The following is a 21,247-nucleotide window of genomic DNA, read 5'->3' as shown; positions in this document are numbered from 1 at the left end:
GGGTTACTTAAAACTTTCCCTGACTGAAATGTTTGAGAGAACAATATGACATTTCTTCTTAAAATAAATATTTGTTTTGCATAGTTAGATTATGCTGCTGGTTGTAATTGATCACTACTCCTTTGTTCTTGCATTTGTGTTTCTAGTATGGTATAATAATATCAAATATGCCTTGTTCAGGATTTTAAATGGTGATTTCAGTTGTCATGTACTACATAATTCTTAAGGTGTTTTCTGCCAAATGCCACTTAAAGTGAGATCCAATTTAACTTTTTGGAATGAAAATTTGAGTTCCATTTACTCTCTCAAAACCTGAACTCTATAACAACTCTAAAATGGTTCTTATGCAGTAACTTCCTTCTGCTTTCTCAGAGGTCAGCGTCTTTCTTCACCTGCTTCTTTACTTTTTTCCTTTTCTTAAGAATGCAAAATTAAGTGTATGAAGGGCTTCTTTTCTACAGCCCGTTCAATTAGCCATTCTGGTTTTTGGGTTTTTTCTTTGTTCTATTTTCTTCCTTTTTTTTTTTCCTTTTTTCCTCTTCCTTTTTTTTTTTTTTTTTTAATCTGTTGGCATCAGTAATTGGAGCAGCCACAGGGTTTTGGGAGCAGTTAGTAGAACCAGTAACTACAATGCATGGCTGTAGCCTGTGGAGTCTGCACTGCCTCTATCACAGAGGTGTGTGTGAAGTGCTAAAGCCTCCAGCCTCTGACATCTCATTAAAATGTTTTCCTTCTTTTTTGTGTACATGTTCTGGTGTTATAAGGAGTTACACAGTATGTGGTTTTTATACACAGTATGTGTTTTAAATTTTTTTTTTTTTTTCTGTTACCTGAAGGTAGAGGTTAGCTATCATTTGCAGAGCTAAGTGACTAATAATGTTTCTTTGTCTCACTGGTCCCTTAAAGTATGCTGAAGTCATCAGGACTGCAGCCAGTTTGTAAACTCTTAGTTAAGAGCTTCAGTTGGTGCCAAGACAATGATAGAAAATATTTACTTTTTATGTTTTCAGTAAAAATATTTGTATTTTAAGAGAGAAATTGAAGGAGAAGATACTGTGAACAGAGAGAAACTAGGTTTCTTGTATAAAAGCCACTGCCATTGACTGATTCCCATGACAGAATGGACAGTGCAGACAATTTCACTTTAGCATGGCAGAATATTTTTCTTAGAATCTAGATTACAGTGGTTTAAAATGCGGTAACCCCCCTTTTGTCACTTGCTTAGTACGTTCCATACCTCAGTTGTTCTAGGGTTAGTGGAAAAATCAGACCAGGAAACTTCAATGGCTATGCAATTAGTGTTTTTATATTAGTGCATTTTGTGTGTGTGTGTGTTTAGGTTGGCATTCAAGTTGGTGTTCAGTTGGAGAAGGGCTTTTTCATTTTGTGCTGTAAAGTCTTAGGTCTATAAAGTCTTTGTGCTGTAAAGTCTTAGATATATGGAAGTCCATTTATTTTTATAGGCTCTTATTAGTACACAGTGCAAAGCATGAGCTCTTATCACGTGTTTTCTTTTTGATCACACTGTCTTCTGCTCTTATTATAATAGATTTAAATACAAATACTACTTCCAGATAAGGTCAGTAACATGGCTTTAGTTGATAAGAAACAGGCACAACAAGCTAATTAGCTTGCCAGGCTCCTGAGGTTTTGAACAGTTGAGTTTTTTAAATGTAATAGTCTACTTAAATTGAATGCACAAATCAGCATCAAGCTGGCTGTAAAAGGGAGTCAAAGTGTGTGCATATGCCTTGTTGGAAAAGTTCAGTGCAGTGAATGCTGACAATAGCTTATCTGACAAAAAGTAAACAACCAGGAGAACTTGCTATAAGTGAGATGTTTGAGATTTCCAGCTATCTAAGATATTTTTGAGAGGCCTGTTACCTTGGCATGTGAGAAACAGTGGTATAGATAAGTTAACGCAATGGGGTTCATGTTTGTACAGTTATTCTGGAGTCTGTTCTTTTATATTAGGGATACTGTATCATACAGAGGTGTATATTGATAGAACAGTACTGTAGTTAGTAGAAGTTCTTATGTGTTCTTATGTGCTCTCATCTCTATTTGTGATTTTTGACTGTGGAGGTCAGAGGAAGAATTTTTGTAGCAGTATTTTATGGCCTTAATGGAGATCGGTGATTATTTTTCTGATAATTTTCACATTAATTCAAGAAAATTTTTAATGCAGTAATTCTGTCTTTTTACCAAGCAGGTCATAGTGGCAGTGTAGCTATTGTTTCATTCTTCGAAACAGAAAATAACTGTATGGGCAAATATGCAGTGCTTCAGAGAGTTGTTTGTCTCTTATTGCATAAAATAGAGGATTTATTGAGAATGCCAAAAATTTACTTTCCTTTCTGTCTCTGAACCTGTGCCCATTTTGCATTTCCTTCTTCAAAACATTCCAAATTCTTCCTAGTGCTTATGCTTGCATAAACAACAAAAAGTAGCTTGAAGGAGCAAATATTGTACAAGACAGGACCCAGGCTGCTCCCATCCCCTGCCAAGCATTAGTCTGAAAAAATAAGTAGGAAAAGGAGTAAACTATGTCATTAAAAGTGGTGAAGTCAAACACATAAAGGGCTTGCCTGAGTTGCTTAAGCAAAGGTGACTAATGCCACTTGAGACCCTCTGCAGTGTATGAGGCATCTGCAGAAGACTAGCAGATTTAACCTGTAGGAGAGGCAATTGATGGGCAGACAAGATGTCTCAGGATATCTCAGATTTTTGTGTTGAAGTAGAGGAGAGTCCTGAGACTTTGTGTGTCAAAGGGGCAGCATAGAAAATTGAAGGAGATGGCAGAGGAATACTTTCTCTGAGACTGTGGAGAAAGCTTGTAATGCCAAATCTTGCCACAGCTTAATTTAAGATATGGCATTTTTGGTTTAGCCAAACAAAAAGGCTTTGAGTTTGTACCACTTGATTAACAACACAGATGCAGTTGCTTGTGGCCAGATGACACAGTATTATTATTTCCTTATAGACTTCAGTCAGTCTGTGTCATTATCTTCAATGAACATGCTCAGAATCCTGTCCAGATTCTGTCCTGTACATCATCAGTGATGTTGCTTTGTTGTTTTACTTAACATCTGTTTCTGGAGGAGGTAACAGTTTTTAAGAAATGACTTAAATTGCCAGGTAGGTGGAAAGAGAATATGTGAACTGAAGAAAAATTACTGATGAATATTAATAGCACAGCATGGAAACTAAAATTATAGTACCAGTAGGAACAAATGTGTCTTGATTAATATATAACTACATAACAACCTGAATAGGACATCCTTTTTTGTTCATGATACCGAGCTGTATACATCTGTGGAGCATAATCTTATCACTCCACTTTGACGTTAACCCTGTATGAAATATCCAGATTCCCTTGGTCCTCAGTGCTCCTAATCATGAATACACAAATCAGTTTCTTTGAAGCCTATTACATGGGAGCTCAGAAAGAAAGTGCATGTATCTTCTAATTCTTCAGGTTGCTTTTCATGGCTCAGGTGGGGACTTACGTGCCAACAGTGTGAAAAGTGCAAGATCAAAATGGAAAGACTATTGGGCATGAAATTGGAAACTAGGCAGATATCTTTCAAATATGGGCCAAAAGTTTCTGACTTACCAAAACTGATCCTTACCTGTCTCTGTCAGAGTATTACTCCTTATTGTCTCTATTTACATTATTATTTTTCTAATCCATTGATTTACAGTTATTATTTTCATGGTCATATCTTAGGTTATTTTAGTGTTGTGTTATACTGTGTTGCTACATCAGCTTGAAGTGGTTTCTTAGAACAAACAAATTAATCTTGCTTTACCATCTATTCTAATGATTGTTTTAGAGGCCATAGTTATTACATTGGAGATTCCCAAGCTTTTTCCTACCCTGTATTTTCTTCACACTTGTCTTCTCATTGGTAACTGATAAGGGCATTCCCTTCCGGTGCCAATGGCATAGTATCTCTCTGAGAACAACACCTTTGAACTCCTCTGTCTCATATGGAAGAGTAATGAATGTGCCTCATGTTAAATTTTCTTCTGATGTTGTATAACTAGAAATAAGGATAAGACAAAAAAAGTGTGATCCTTATACCCCCTTAAAAAGTAGAACATGCACCACATGTGTATAATTTTATTTCTCATGCTGCACTGTCTTCAGTGGGTGATTATGCTGAAAAGGTATGCAAGGATATATGCTACAGACCTGTTCTGTTTGAGTGTTTTGTGTGTGTTTTTTTTTTGTTTGGTTGGTTTTTTGTTTTGCTTTAATTGTTTTGTTTTGTTGTCGTTTTTTTTTTTTTCCCCAGGATCTAAGAACATGAACCAGATTACAAAAAATGGGGAAAATGAAGGAACTACAAAAATTATTGCACCTTCCCCTGTGAAAAGGTATGTAGACCAGTAGGTCTCTTCTAGCTTTTAAGAGATTGTGTATTGCATTGGACGGAGGAACATATTTAGTAATCATTAGTAATAGTTTATCTTGCCCTTAAGCTTAGGACTGTCTGATGTTCTGTGGACAAAGGTCAGAGAGTGTTGCCCAGTAATTAATTTTAACAAACCCATATCTTCTCGGCATGGAACCTGGAAACCCACAAATTGGGTCAAATTATTGGAAAGGTAAACAGTCTCAGTTTTAAATATGAAAAAACACGCATTGACCCAAGGAGAATTGGTCATGCTTAGTCCTGCGAAGTCTTATGTGTCTCTCCCCTGGGAGCTGTGGACTGACTGGCAGGCCCTCAGGGGAAGGTTCTTCTGCCTAAGCACAAGGCAAGCTCTGTGTGGGATGTATGGGCAGAGAAGAGCTGGGCGTGGCCTCTCTTCGAGCAGTGCTGTTAACCTTGCAGTCTGTTTACAGTGGTAAATCTAGAACAAAACTCATGAGTGTTTGTGTTGATCCTTCAGAGCAGTGAATTGCCAGGGCTCCTCTGGACTTGCATGGTCTGTTGTGTTTAATTATCAGTGCTGAAGTGCACATCTCTGGTTAGTAGGCATATTTGAGAGAAAGGGGTGAGGCTCAGATTTAGAAGGGGACTTATGTCCCCATCCTTAATTTTATGTGGAATTTCACAGAACATTGGCACCATCTTTTCACAGAATGGTTAGGGTTGGAAGGGACCTCTGCAGATTATCTAGTCCAACCCACCTGCTAACGCAGGTTAACCTAGAGTGTATTGCACAGGAATGTGTCCAGGCAGGTCTTGAAGGTCTCCAGAGAAGAAGACTCCACAACCTCTCTGGGCAGCCTGTTCCAGTGCTCTGGCACCCTCAAAGCAAAGAACTTTTTCTTCATATTCAGATGGAACCTCCTGTGCTTCAGTCTGTGCTCTTTGCCCCTCATCCTGTCATTGGGCATCGCTGAAACGAGTCTGGCCCCATCCTCTTGACATCCACCCTTGAGATATTTATAAACATTGATGAGATTCCCTCTCAGCCTGTGCTTCTCCAGCCTGAACAGACCCAGCTCTCTCACTCTCTTTTCATAAGAAAGGTACTCTAGGCCCCTAATAATCTTCATAGCCCCCTGCTGGATTTGGAATATGGATGCCTGAATCAAAAAGGAGTGATCTGACAGAACAATGGGTCAAAAATTCAGCACCTAACTTTTTTGCTTAGTTGCCTGAATGTTTGTCTCTGCATGCCCAGTAACCTTGACAGGTTTTTTTGAGCTAAGCATTTCTGGCATTATTTCTCCATTGAAGCTGTGGACTTCACATACTAGGTATATGGACTGACCTCTGAAGAAGGGTCCAAAATATATATTGTAAATACTTCATGGGTAGTATTTGTTATTGCTTAATATTTAGAACAGTTGCCCAGAAAAGAAGATCTGAGTTTATTTGCTTCCTCAGTTTAAGGGAAATTGAATCGATCAATTAGAAAACAGTGCTGTTAAAAGAGCATTTGTGGTTTTGCCACTACGTTATGCTGAAGCTAGACTATTGAGCAGAAAAAAAATACAAAAATATAGATATACTTGCAGGGAGGGTGCAAAGAGGATGGTGCCAGGCTCTTCTCAGTGGTGCGCAGCGACAGGACTAGTTTCCTTCCCTCTGAACATCAGGAAACACTTTTTCACTGTGAGAGTAGCTGAGCAGTGACACCAATTGCCCAGAGAAGTGGTGGAGTCTTGATCATTGGAGATACTCAAGATCTGTCTGGGAATGGTCCTGAGCAACTGGGTCTAGGTGGCCCTGCCTGAGTATGAGTTTGGACCAGGTGACCTCTAGAGATTCCTGCCAACCTCAACTCTTTTGTCATTCTGTGACTTGTTAGGAGAGGTACGAAGGTACCCTTATTCCATATTGCAGAGATTATTGTATTGGGAAGAGACAGGAGGCCTTCTATACAGCTTGTGCTCAAAATGCTGTCTATGAATTTTTAGCAATGAACTGCTAAAAAAAATATGGATAGGCAGGTCATAGAGCAAGAGACAAAGATAAGGGGCTCTCAACATGGCAGCTTCAACATTTCTGAGTTTAGTTTTGTACCCTGACAGTTTAAAAGCCATTCACAGGCAGATTCTCACTGAGTCACAATTTTAGAGTTAGTCACTTCCAGAAAAAAAGTGCTGGAAGTTGTTTTTCTTGCATGATTTCTATTTAGAAATTGATTTGTTTTTGTTTGTGTCTTTGTCTGCACATGTAAAACACCTTTCAGTTCTGCCAGGCTTAGTATGTGTGACAGGCAGCACACATACTTTGTGAAGCATTTACAGTTTGGCAGTTTACTCCATCCTACATAATTCTCACATTAATTGTCAGTCATGCTTGGAAAGCATCATTCAGCAGCTCTTATAAGCTGAGTTTTCATAGCTTAACATCTCATTCACTGTTGAGATGCATAGTTGGTCACATCTGTGTAAGCGGTATGAATTCAAGGTAAACTATAAAATCTTCTAACAATGGTAATCCCACATGAAATTCAGATCCTAACCTTTTAGAATCATAGAATCATTTCAGTTGGAAGAGACCCTCAGGATCATTTACTCCAACCATAACCTAACTCTAGCACTAAACCATGTCCCCAAGAACCTCATCTAAAGACCTTTTAAACACCTCCAGGGATGGTGACTCCACCACTTCCCTGGGCAGTCTGTTCCAATGCCTGACAACCCTTTCCATGAAGAATTTTTTCCTAATACCCAATCTGAACCTCCCCTGGTGCAGCGTGGGGCCATTTCCTCTTGTCCTATCCGTTGTTACCTGAGGGCAGAGACCAGTACCCTCCATGCTGCAACCTCCTTTCAGGTAGCTGTAGAGAGCAATAAGGTCTCCCCTCAGCCTCCTTTTCTCCAGGCTAAACAGCCTCAGCTCTCTCAACCACTCCTTATCAGACTTGTGCTCCAGACCTCTCACCACCTTCATCACCTTCCTCTGCACTCTCTCTTTGCAAATACTTTGAAATAACTCAGTCCATTTTGAAACTACATTCCTGAAGATAACACCAGGATCTGAAGAGCTGCCATGCTATACCTCTCTAGCTGTAAAATCATAGAATGGTTTTGGTTGGAAGGGACCTTAAAGACCATCTAGCCTAATCCTCCTTCCATGACCAGGGACCTTCCACTAGACCAGATTGCTTAAAGCCCTCTGGCCTTGAACAGTTTCAGGGATGAGGCAACCACAGCTTCTGTGGGCAGCCTGTTCCAGTGCCTCACCACCCTCATGGGGAAGAATTTCTTTGTTATATCTAATCTAAATCCACCTTCTCTCAGTTTAAATCCACTATCCCCTGTCCTATCAGTACAGGCCCTTGTAAAAAAGTCCCTGTCCAGCTTTCTTGTAAATCCCCTTTTGGTACAGGAAGGCTGCTATAAGGTCTCCCTGCAGCCTTGTCTTTCCCAGGGTGAACAACCCCAACTCTCTCAGGCTGTCTTCATAGGAGAGGTGCTCCAGCCCTCTGATCATCTTCATGGCTCTTCTCTGGACTCGATCCAACAGGTCCATGTCCTTCTTATGTTGGGGCCCGCAGAGCTGGACACATAACTCCAGGTGAGGTTTCACAAGAGCAGAGTAGAAAGGAACGATCACCTCCCTTGACCTACTGGTCACACTTCTTTTGATGCAGCCCAGGACACTGTTTGCTTTTTGAGCTGCACGTACACATTACCAGCTCATATGGAGCCTCTCATCAACTAACATCCCCAAGTCCTTTCCCTCAGGCTGCCCTCAATCCATTCTCCATCCAGCCTGTATATGTGCTTGGAATTGCTTTGACTCTTGTGCAGGACCTTATTTTTGGCCTTGTTGAACTTCATGAGGTTTGCATGGGCCCACAGCCTGTCTGTGGCCCTCTGGTTGGTGTCCCTTCCTTCCAGCGTGTTGACTGCATCACCCAGCTTGGTGTCATCAGCAAACTTGGTGAGGGTGCACTCAATCCCACTGTCCATGTCACCAACAAAGATGTTAAATACTTCCAGTCCCAATACCGACCCATGAGAAACACCTATCATCACTGGTCTCCATTTGGACATCAAGCCGTTGACCACAACTTTTTGAGTGCAAACATCCAGCCAGTTCCTTATCCACTGAGTGGTCCATCCATCAAAACCATGTCTCTCCGATTTAGAGACAAGGATATTGTGTGGGGCACCATCAAATGCTCTGAACAAATCCAGGAAGATGACATCAGTTGCTCCTTGCTTGTCTGCCAGTGCTGTAACTTCATTGTAGAAGGCCACCAAATTTGTCAGGCACTATTCACCCTTGGTGAAATCATGTCAACTGTCACCAATCACCTCCCTATTTTCCATGTGCCTTAGCATAGTTTACAGGAAGATCAGTTCCATGATCTTGCTAGGGACAGAGGTGAGGCTGACTGAGGCTCGGAATGAAAAATGACTTAGGGGTCTAATGCAGTGAATTTGCCTCCCAGGATCAATTCTCTCTCTCTTTATAAGATTTGAGAACCCTATTCAAATTTCTTTAAGCCCAACTTCAATCTAAATATTGTTCAGTAGTCTATGCTGTGCAAAAACAATTGCTTTTTGCAATACAGGACCGAAGCATATTTACCTGAGTTACTTAGTCTGTAGTAAGCACATATTTTTAAGCCTGGGAATAGATTGTATGCACTTGAGTCAATAATTAATGGGTACAATATCAAGAAAATTATTTACCTGATAAAGTCAATTTAATTTCTTTTCCTGCTGACTTACTGTAGCTTTTCATTTTGTTCACTCTACAAGAATTAAATTATTAACTCGGTGTCTTGTAGTAACCAAAGGCTGAGGTTAAAAGTGGATCAGTGAGTTAAGTAGCTACAATTCCTTCATAAAGCCAAGTCTGTCACCTCCTGCTCAGGGCAAAGAACTCTGGCCTAGGTCCTCCTCTCTGTAAGCAACTCTAAAGCTTTTCTTTTGCCACTAAAGTTGCACTTTGGAAAGATAGGTGGTATTAATGCTTGTAGTGGGTTGCTGTCAGGAATACTTCTTGAAGAGCTTAGTGGAAATCAATGTGGTTGTCTAGTTCTCTATCAGCTTCTTCATGCAGAAAGTGAGCTTTAGAGATGATGATACAGGAGAGGCATGATTAGCCATTGGCGAGATGACGGGTGCAAAAGCATTCTCCAGCTGGAAGCCACCTTCCAACACTCAGAGTGGCAATGAGCAGGCTATCTAGGAGCATTAATAGGTTGGAAGTTGTAAAATTTGACACTGTGAGAATGGTAGGAAAAGGAAGAATTGTAGTATCCTGCTATTTTTCATGCTGTGTCCTATAGGTACGATGGGAGACTGGTGACAAACACTGATGTATCTCTTAAGCCAAGCAACTATTTTGACTGTCCTGGTACTTGTCTTTGCAGCACTCAATGAAGACAGCTCTTTCACATTGTCAGATATGTGCTCGGTGTCCATCAAAAAGAAAACATAAGGAGTTACTGGGGAAGTAATTAAAAGAATATGTTAGTCTATGACCCTGTGGTCTGTCATGTTTTGAATAGTTTATCACCCATGCCTTTGCTCCTATCTTCAGGAAGGTACCATAGACCTAGAAAAATGATAGAGAAATACGATAAAGACACTCAGAGGTACCTGGTGAATCCTGTACTGGGAGAGATTAAATAGTCTGTGATTCTTTCACTAGGAAAAGACATGAGAAAGCTGTTAAAAATGTATTAAAAAAAAAAATAAAATTGATGGAGTTTGTGATCATAGAATCACCATTCATAGAGCTTTTTTTTCTTTCTATATGCACAGAACTAGTGAGGAACACAAGATGGAAGTTTTGAACCAGGTGGAAGTTTTGAAATGAAATAATTGTTTGTGCCATAGTTGAATACTGGAGCATACTGCTATTTATGCCAAAAATTCAAAAATGTTCAAGAAATGTTTAAATAAATCATGGAAGAAAGTTCCCTCAAGAGCTATGTAGAATAAAAAGCAGATAAAGCCTCCAGTTCAATAATTTGTTAACTGCGTATTATGGAAGACTATGAGAGCATATTGTATATTTGCCTTATTGTTAGATTTTTTTTTTTCCCTAAGTGTCTACTCTTATTTATTCTGAGACAAGACTGATCTTTTTTCTGACTCAGTGCAGCCATAATTGAGCTTGTAGAGCTGATTTTCAAGCCTTGGGTTTTTTTCCTTCCAATTGCTCTTTCTAGGAGAGATTCTTCAACACAGCAGCTGTTTGCCCTCTTTCACATAGCAGGCAAATAGCTGTATGCCCAGGTGTGTCTCTGTAATGACTATATGCCTTTAAAAGTAATTTTGTAAGAGATCAGGGTGCAAGAAAATGTGATCTGTACGCTATGGGTTTAAGTATAAATATATATATATATATATATATATATCTGTACTTTTTTTTAGCTTTAAAAAGATGAAAAATGAAAACAGTCCAGAAACCCAAAGAAGTAAGACAAACGCACCATGGGAGGAAGGTGGCCCACAGAGGTAAGGTGATGCATGATGTCCTAGGTATTGTGCAATGGCAAATACCATGTCGTGGCAATAGGCTGAAGGATATTGATATATGAATGTATTAACAGGGTCACAATAAATCCGTATTGCATGTAAGAATATAGGTCCTGTGATGGATAAATAATCATTTAAATATTAGGAAAGTAGGTGTAGGAGGAAGTGGTCAGTGAAGGAGAGTCACTGGTGGCTTTCCACAGAGATTGTTCATAGACCTCTGCTATTGGGTATATTAGGCAAGGACCTGGAAAAGGGATGATAAGGGTTAGTAACGGAACAGAATTTTGAGGATAGTGAGAGTGAGAGCTGTCTGTGGGGAGTGGCAGAGTTGTTGGCTTGGCAATGCTAAAAGGTCTCTCGTACATTTTCAGGCTTTGGTGTAAAATATTTATTGCTGGGTAACAGTACCATCTGTATTTATGTAGCATGCACACATACATACATGCACAGCTGAATATGTATATAAGTGTGTGTGTGTGTGTGTGCCTCCTTATTTTTGTAGGCTGAATCCTACCTGGCCTAACTCTCATCGAAGTTTTAAAGCTGACTGGTTGCTCTTCCCTTTTAACCCTAGTGGGCTGTATAATTCTCCCAGTGACCGCAATAGATCTCCGAAGTTTCCTTACTCTCGGCGACGGAACCCATCAGGCGGCAGTGAGAATGAGTCTGGGCAGCCAGTCCGGAGGAGGTAAAAGCCCCTGGGTTAATTATTGTTCGCTTCTCACAGTAGGAAGCTTGAGGTCCTTTATGCTCTGTTCAGTAAGGGCTCTTGGAAATGCAATGGGGTCCTCTGTAAAGGGATACTCTAGGGCCCAGCTGTTAGTCCAAAAAAAAAACCTGAACAAGAATACCAGATCTGCTTTTGGAAAGGAACCTTTGGTTAGGCTTAAGTGCAATGAAGATTAAACAAATGACCCATAAAGCTGCCTTCAGCAGACCCATGTGTGAATTCCTCTGCATTAGAGAATGTGAGCAAAAATACAAATATGAGATACTTAATGTGTTTTTAATGGGTACATGATGAATTGCGTAACTTAGACATGTTAAATTAAATGGATGGAGATTCTGTGCTGTGTGTCCTGGAGTATGTCCAAAATGCGAATTACAGGGAAAGTTCTGAAGTGATATTGTTTTGAGAGAGTACATGTTACCTTGGGTGGTTCGTCTTGCTGAGAAGCTGCTTTCATCTCTAAGTTGTCCTGGTGCTGTGGTCTGCTGTAAAATGTAGACAAGAATAGCTACTGTGCCATATTCATCATAGTCTTCTAGACTGCCTTATGAGCCAACACTTTGGAGTAATGTCTCCTTCTGACATCTCTGAAGTGATTACCCATTTCGTGTTCAAAGCCAGCATTTGCAAAGGAATTTCTGAAGATGCAGTTGTATCTGTGAAGAAATGTAGATATGGAGCTTTTTTATTTGTCAGACGACACCCTCAGACACATGGTGTGAACTGTGGGGTTGCTGTAAGCAGAGACATGAGTTGGACTTGATGATCCTTGTGGGTCCCTTCCAACTCAGGACATTCTATGATTCTAGGTTTCTGAGCTGCTGTAGACCTTTTGTCTGCAATTATCTTTCTAGAACAGGAGTGAAGAAACTCACCCAAGGCATATGCTTAGTGACCTTGTGCGTGGATTAAAGTAACACAGTGTAGCTCTAAGTACAGTTACGTCAATTTATCCTGTTAGCTAGAGCTCTTGTAATTGTTAACAGCAATGTTTTTCCTGAATGCGTTTTCTGGTTCATTGCTAGCTTAGTTGTCAGAAGGTCTTGTTTGGCTCCGAAAAAACAAAGGAATAGAGATGTGCAGTGCAGAACTGTCTTGTACCAAGAAAAGAACAGTGTTTGTGTATTATCCAGTGGGAAATTTTTCAAGATGCAAAGTATTTATCATCTGCAATTTGCATTTGGCTGATCTACCTGATGGACAAGTGGGCATGCCAATAGCAAGTTTACTTTTTGGCCACCACACCAACAAAATATTTTTAAAAGTCTTATCTCATATGTGACACTGTGAAGACTGACAATAGTAGGTAGATTTTAACCTAATTATGTCTTCCTTAATCTTGATTTTATTCATGCTCTTTCCTTTTAAAACCATTTATTAACAATAGCTGTGTTGTTCATGCATTCTTAACTCAAATTAAGAGGGAAACATCAGGCTTTGCTGGAAACAGTAGGAAATACTAAAGGCTAGGATACCATGCTTAACCTTGCAAGTCAGGGGGTTGCAATGAGAGTTTGAATGAGATAATGCCTTTGCAACTTATTGCAGAGGTGTCCTGAAAAGTTTAAAACAAGCACGTCATTTTTGCTCCGCCTTAAATCATATTGAAAAAAAAGACTTTATAAAGTGTAGGGGGTGGTGTTTGTTTTGGTTTGTTTGTTTTGTTGTTTTGGTTTGTTTGGTTTGGTTTTTTTTGTTTGTTTTTTAAGATAGGATTTTTTGTTTTGTTTTGTGTTAAGTGACCTCTTAATGGTATTTCATTAAAACTTTCTTAATGTCACAGGAAAAATCAGAACAGTGGCGAAGATTCAGATTTAAAGCACAGGAGAAGGTAAATACATAATGTATAGCAGCCATGAAATGATAGCAAAGGTACTGATCATATTTTAGTTCCCTGCATCCTCTCCTTTCCATCCTTCTTCCTCATCTTCTTAAATGTTTAAAAGACTTATTGTGTTCTGCCCATTCAATTTTTTTTCTTTCCTGTCTTACTTTTGCTAAAATGCTCTGTAGCGTAACCTTATTACATCACAGATGCCCAAAAGTTGCCTTGCACGTTGTTACTGCACCATGCTAGAAGCAGTTTGTTGAACTTTACTAAAGCCTTATCTGCAACTTGAAAGTCAGTTCCAGAAGTTTTAGGATTTTGATTTTGTATCTGCAGTTCTGTTTTGAGTTCTCCAGCCTCCTAGTCCACTTGTAATTAATCTGCCTTAAAACAAGTATGCTATCATTTGGGATGAATTTTCCTGCAAAACATAGGTGCAGAGGCATATGCAACTTCTTACCGTCTTCTTACTTTCTTGCACATTTTTTTGCTTTATTTTTTCTTAAGCTGCTTTGCTGCCTTTTTTTTTTTCTTCCCTCCACTGCACAGTCTTGACTAGTTGTTACATTTCCAAATAAACTGCTACTCTGAATTCAGGTGTGCCCATCAACAACTCCAGTTTTTGACAGATTTTTGTCTCTGGAGTTCTCTAGTGCCACATCTGCCTACCATGACTGTCACAGGTGAGTTATTTAGGGTTGTGCTTACTGCAGAAAAAGTTTAGATTTTTCAAAGACAAGTGCAACTTTAAAGAGTTCGGTGGCAGGTTCACTCTACTATTTACTGCATGGGGGAAATATGCCAAGCCGAATGCTGCTGACCTTCTCTCCAGGAGCCGGCACCCGTTCACAAAGCAAACTTTCAGGCGTCTTCCCTCCCTGATAACCATTCACTCTGGAGTCCATGTCTTGGAGCTCTGGAGGAAAACTTTCAGGTGAAACCTGATAACCATATGCAGAGCAAACTTTCAGGAAACAAAATTCTCATAAATAAATAAATTTTAAAAATTAATGGAGTAGAATATCAGGATGGCTGTCTCAAGCTGGGTACCTGTGCAGAGGTCCAACTGGTACATAGAAAACCACAGACTTTTATATCTTTAGAGACCATTCATACCATGATTCAGTCCAGTAGCAGTATTTCAGTCTAGGGTCTTCTTTCTTCTCAGTGGATCTTTTACACTGTTTTACGTGTTCCTTTGTTTTGTTTAGCTGCAGATACTGTTTATAGTCCATAGTCTTGCAGATGCTGTTTTGTCTGAATAAATCTTTTCTTTCTCAGCAAAGTGCAAAATAGGCCCCGTTCTGCAGATGTATGTAGTGTCTTCATGTTAGCCTTGAAGCTGTCATTTTTTTCCCAGTCAATTCTGTTCTTCCCAGCAAAGTGTGAACTAGACCTTATCTTGCAGGTGTTCAGTGTAGTTTGTAGCTGCTTTTGGTAAATATGAGCAGAACTTTTCAGCTTAACGTTTTAAAAAATCCAACTTACTAAGTAACATGAAGCAGACAGTATATTAAAAATCACACAACCTTATACTTTTAGATGATTCATTATATTTAGCGTGCATTCACTTAAGCTTAATGATTGATATGAAACTCAAATTGGGCTCATCCACTGACATGTGAGTGAAAGCCATTGCCAAGCAGCCAGCTTATTTAGCAGAGAGAGTTCAAAGTAGGCTCACCCAGGGTGTCATATTTATAGAATGAAGTGGCTGACTCGTAGTCAAATCGCATACAGTGGGAAAGGTATGCACGAGACTACCTGCACCCACAACTTATCGGTGTTCTGTTGCCGTTCTGCTTCCTTGTGGGTTTCCTAAAAAGAGCTCTGGTCCTGGTTGCAGCTCAGGCTTTTACCTCCTCTGGAACCTGGACCAAACTGCTGCTGGTTTGGCTGGGGGAGGTCAAGTGCATCTGCCACAATGACTGTGCTGTGCTTCTCCCTGCTTCTGTGCTTCTGCCCTGTCTGCTGGAAAAAGGAGACAGTGCATTGCATTTTGGTGTCAGAGTCTCTTGAAGCTTGCAAAGGAGAGGAGGCACACCCAGGACCTGATTCACTGCCACAGCACAGGAAAGGAGCTTTGGCAGAGATACATCTCAGGGACAATCACAGGAAGTCAGGGAAAGTGCTAACATACTTTGCACCTATTATAAGATAATGGATTGTTTTTCTGAAGGATTTTAGTGTTACAAGCTCCCAGTGTCAGTCCCATGGTGGATGTCCAGCACATAAACCAGAGGATTTATAGGCATCACAGGTGGAAAACGACAGTGCTCCAAAGCGATGTCTTCCTGAAATCTGTGCCTGCTGTATTATGTTACAAATGTACAGGTTTGTTATTGTATATTGGAAGAGATCTTCTCCACTTCGTCACAGTTTTGCTGCTTTTCTCTCATTTTAATAGGGAAATGACGGCATCAGAATATGAGCCATCTCTGTCAACTGTTTATCTAAAATACCAAATCCTGCAACTCAACCCACTGCCCTACCCCGCCCCCAAAGCTCCTTTCTGGCTTGTATTTCTTCGGTCTCTCTTACCAAACTGACTATGTCTTCTTTCTTGCTTCTTGTATCAGACCATATAGATACCACCTGCAAAATTTCAAATATATTTATTGACCAAGAAAACACGAGAAAAGGATGAAGGGTGCTTTGTAATTGTCAGAGATCGAAATTACCCCATGTGTTCTTGCACCCAACTTAGGAAACCATCTTTGTTTCAATTTTTGGTATTTTATTCAGTTCAATAAAAACTGATGTTTAATATTCAGTGAAAGATAATTTTCTGACAGTCAGCATGAGCAGCTGGCACTAAGCTGACAGGTCAGCAGCCCTGCTGTCTCCCTGCAAGTGCTTTCGTGACAGGGAACACAAGGTGATTTGATGTGCAATATCCAAAAGGTGGATTAGATTTCTATTCCTGAAAAGCTAGAGAAAGGCTTATTTTGAATTTTAGCAAATATGATGTTTTATCTTGCACTTCTGCTATAGTGTGATTTTTGCTGCCTTAGTACCTTATGGAATAAATTGTTTAGATCAGAGAAGGAAAATACTCAAGTGCTGAGAAATACAAAGGAACAGAGTCAGTCCAACGGAAGTGTGGAAGAACAGCATTGGTTGGATGACCTAGTAATGTGGAGATTCAATATCAGTGGGATATTTACTATACATCTGATAAGATTTTTGAGAAACAAGGGTATTATTTTCAGCACATAAAGCCTGCTTCAGTTCTGGAGCATTTATTGCTCTAAACTCTCTGAGTATGCTTGAGCCAATGTCTTGGACACCTTCTTTTAATCTTCCTTCAGGGTTACATTTTTCTGTACTAACATATATCTTTCTTATCCCCACTTTCAGCCTCACACTAAAATGTGTATTTTTATCTGGTAAACTGGCTATCCTGAGTCTCTCAATGGTCTAAATTATGAGCCATGAAATTTGGGGATGGGAAGAGATTTCTGTTTCTCCACTGGGGAAATTTAACCTGTCCAAGCTGAATCTCTGTAGACAAGATGGGTTGCACTGATTTTCCTAGGCTTTGGTTGTCCTATTATTCTAAAACTTTTCTGTTTAAATGGGAGCTATTTGAGTTAATGATTTCCTAATCTGGGAGAGAGGGGAGACCTGAGTCCATAGACTCTGAGGCATTTATTGACATAGCAATTTGATAAAACCAACCATAATGCACTGGTATTATGGGCAAATTTGTGACGCTCTCAGCTGTGTCAGAGGACATCTATAACAATGTCCCACTTTCAGAGACACAGGGTAGGGTGATGTGTCCCTGACCAGTCAGGACACTCAAAGGAGGTCCATGCTGCAGCTATTCTGTTCCCTAGGAAGTCTCTCTTGTCTGCTCTCTTTCTGTTTGGACTCTTCTCCCTGAATTGGATATTCAGTGAGTAGGTGCCTGTTAGTAGCCTTAAACCTTGTCATGAAATGCTTCTCCTTATACGTTACCTACACCTAGTGAATGGCATTCACTGTTCAGCTTGTTTGAGGTGTAGTTTAACAAATCTGTTATCTTATGAAACAGTCTCATCAAAGAGCAAAAGAAAAGCCAGGAGGCATGAGAAAATATGTGTCTCTGCCAGCAGCATCAGGAGTCAAAATATCTCCCATTTCATGACCAGAGACCTCAGAAAAAAAGTCTGGTTTCCATTGCAGAAAAATGGTCGCTGATTCTAACTCCTGATACCCTAAATGCTTCAAGGCCAGCTCGTGTTAATATTGGTCAACTTTTCCCATTAATCAGCTGGGCCATCAGTGCTGCAGAGAAATGTGTCTTTCTTTAGTGGCATTCAAAGACCATTATCACACTAAAAGAATGGTCCAAACCAGGCTTTGATCAGAATGCCATTTTTTAGAACCTAGCCCAGTGGTACAGTAACAAGAGTTCTGGTTTCTAGGACCAGAGCCCTGACAGTTGTTCTGTGTGGTCCAAAATATTGATCAGTGGCAATCACAGATTTAAGGGTCTCAAATAGTAGTGGCTAAGCACTTCCCTCTACTGAGAGAAGGTTGCATGTAGGTAGACATATGCCCATTTTCCTATTGAAGTTCAACATCAGCCTATTCCACTAGTCTTTTTCAGTCATAGTTAATCAGAGCCTTACCATTTGAAGCTTTGCCATCAGAGGTGATATTAAAGGAACTGCTTTATTTCTTTTTCCTCACATGATGTGCCATCTTTGTAGCTGTGCCTCACGTCATCCCAAAGCTGTGCTGATATACACACCTGCCAATCTGTGCCCTTCAACCTTTCTGTATTTGTAAAGATCAGCAGAATCACACTGTTAGTGTTTTTTCTTCCATACTGCCTGACACCTGCAAAAATAATATGAACTTAGTAGAAGCCATATGGAAATTGACGTGAATAGAAAAAGACAGATCTGGTGAGCATTTTGTTTTACCTGCAGAACCAGAATTACCATGTTGTTTCTGCTGGATGTCCCACAGTATGCAGTATGGAAAGAGCCAGAATATATACAGTTTAAAGATAAACCATTTCGCACCTCAAAGGAACATTTCACTGTGGCACATACACAAAGAACACTGAGAGATAAAATCAATCAAACAAACAAAAATGCAGTGAGATGGTTCAAAAGGAAAATGGCACTCACATGACACTGCACTCTGGGTACGCTGCCTTCAAAGCAGTTATTCCCAATCAATTAATGAGAAAAAGATAATATGACTTTCAAGTGTAGGCAAGTCCTCTAGAGTATTTTAATTCTCATTTTCCTAGTAATTTCTCTGCAGTCTTCTTCCTTCCTTGGTTAGCACTTCAGTACTTCTTACAAGATGGTAGTAGATAAATTCATCATGAGATGTTGTTTTTCTCCTCTCCAGATCAAGATCTCGCTGTAACACCAGCAGTGGCAGTGAATCAGAAAATTCCAACAGAGAGCATCGGAAGAAGAGAAACAGGTGACCATTATATATTTTAGCCATAGAGGCACAAAACACAAACAAGTGGAGATGAACTTTTCTGAGACAGACTCAGTAAGAAGGAATATAACATGTTTAATATGTACTCAGTCCTCATGAGGCAGCTTAAGGTCCTTTTTTTTAATAGGAAGAGAGATAATTGCAGAAACAAGTATACATCATAGCTGTATGTCATGAATGAACACCCTCCTATTACTCAGGAAGAACCCATTAATAAACTGCAAAATCAAATAAGGGGCACATTTACAAAAGACCTGCAATATTAATGCAAATAAAGTGGATGATGGTGTTGACAAGATATTCACAGTATACACTTAAATACCTCAAAAATTTCAAGTAAAAATAAATGTTTAAGGAGATTAGTCAAAATATTTAATGGATCTGAAACTCAGTGTTGTTTTTCAATGCAAATCTTTTTAATGGTATAAATATTTGGATTTTTCAAAAGATAAAGTATGGGCCTAAACACAAAATGTGTACAGTGTCGACTTTTAATAAGACAACAGCAGGTTATATTATGTGATGCTAACAAGTTTTGGATTTTGTATTCTATTTTTCTTGTTGCCGATAAGAAAAAGCTGGCATAACCACTCATTTAGTGTAGCAAAAAAAATTCCTTTAAACCTGCAACTTTTATGTTGCACTTGAGATAGTAACATTTGAGAGTTATTTATGAAAATGTATTTTTTAAAAGCACATGGAATTTATTCATCTTCCATAAACAGAGGGTAAAAGTACTGTCACTGGACAAAAGAGGAATTGTTTAAGGCAAATTTTCTACAAAGCTGTCTGCACAAGCTGCCATAGTGTATCCCGTTGTCTCACATGCAGGACTATAAGTGGTAAATGATTTTCAGATATTTTGAAGCTCTTAGAAATGATCATGTGCTACATAGTGCTGTGGAAGTAGGCTGTGTAATTGTATTTTAAGCATGATTTGCAACAGCTAGATAGATGCTAAAAAATCATTGTGACATTCAAATGGGTGGGTATAAAGTGTAGCTGAGCCATGAGATTTCTTTGGAGTTTATTTAAATCAGATCAAAGTCTTGTGGGATACTTTGCTGACAATAACCTAGTGTGCATGGAAGATTCATTTCCCAGGTGAGGTCTGAAGTTCAAATGAAGTGTTGAGTTTTCAGTGATGGTATTTTTGCATCCCTTTCTCTTAGAAGACTCTTGCCAGGATTTTTTCTTTTCTGAAACTTGTTGTTCAGGGAGCTCCACAAGCAAGTGAAGGAAATCAGAGAATGATCACAAGAATGTTTTTTTAAGAGCTTCTTGCAGTATAAAGATTGGATTGTAAGAAGGTTTAAGTGCTGCTTATGATTTTCTGAAGAATAAAATGGCCTTTACCTACCCTTCCTTACCTCATGAAAATGTTCATAAAGTTAAAAGGAAAAAAATTAGTTTATGCTGATCGTTTTTATATTTTTTACATTTTCAGAAATGTGAAACTTAAAACATGTTGATGTTGTAGTATCTCTTACTCGTAGGCGATAACCTGAAATCAGACCAGATCGAAAGTCATTACCAGTGTTAAACTAAACAAGCACTAAATGAGCTGGAGGTCTGAGACTTGTTTCTTATCATCAGGTGCAGGAAAACTGTCATTCATAATGAATTTCTGGATTTTGTTAGCAGCCACAGCAGGAATATAATAAGTTGAAAGGCTACAGTCACTGAGTAGCTTTCCCATTAGCAGAGGTGAGCCAGCCCTACCGGGGTTAAATGGAACAATATAGTGAGGTTTGCAGTTGCTGCTACTCAAGATTTACCTGTTGCATAGATTAATACTTATTTTTTTCCCAGTGATGAATCAGATCCCTGGTACAAGCAGGCACAAAGTTATATTGTTTTATTGGAATAAAATGACTGAATACTTACATTGCCCAAAAGAATCTGCTTATGCTCATAGAAGGGTGGAATACATTGTTCACATGAGAAGGGATCACTGTGAACTATTTATCAGATTAAAACAAATTATCAGAGAAAACAGAAATGTGAGTGAGAACTTCTGAAGGTGAAGTACTGCAAAAAGGTTAGGGAGAACCTCTTTACTTATGTCAATCAGTCTTTGAGGTTTCACTCCATCATGTGAATGTTTTATCCTAAGCAGATGTTCACAAAAATTGAGGAAGAACCTATTACAAGCATATTTTATTTCAGTCAAAGAATAAATGATTTTATTTTTTTTTTTTAATGCTGTGGTCAAAATTTATTGTGTGGATACACATATATTAAACTAGTGGATAATGCATACTAGAGCATAGTCTTCTACTTGATTATTCTTAGAAGATCTATCGGAATTGCA

At 39.3% G+C, this 21,247-nt stretch overlaps 1 protein-coding gene across 1 annotated transcript in view; it reads left to right on the top strand.

Annotated features, from left to right (window-relative positions):
* The window catches only part of EPB41L4A (erythrocyte membrane protein band 4.1 like 4A), a gene marked incomplete at both ends in the record, with an annotated part of 130,350 nt that overhangs the window by 92,609 nt on the left and 16,494 nt on the right, over positions 1-21,247 (top strand). Inside the window, 5 exons of the mRNA XM_080362823.1 lie at positions 4,302-4,383; positions 10,814-10,897; positions 11,496-11,609; positions 13,435-13,482; positions 18,835-18,912. Coding sequence (XP_080218949.1) covers positions 4,302-4,383; positions 10,814-10,897; positions 11,496-11,609; positions 13,435-13,482; positions 18,835-18,912 — 406 coding nt within the window. The remainder of the gene's footprint in view (positions 1-4,301; positions 4,384-10,813; positions 10,898-11,495; positions 11,610-13,434; positions 13,483-18,834; positions 18,913-21,247) is intronic.

The sequence above is a fragment of the Nesoenas mayeri genome, assembly GCF_963082525.1.
Source record: "Nesoenas mayeri genome assembly, chromosome: Z".
Taxonomy (NCBI): Eukaryota; Metazoa; Chordata; class Aves; order Columbiformes; family Columbidae; genus Nesoenas; species Nesoenas mayeri.
The sequence above is the reverse complement of the archived record's forward strand: the minus strand, read 5'-3'. Positions and strand labels throughout refer to the sequence as shown.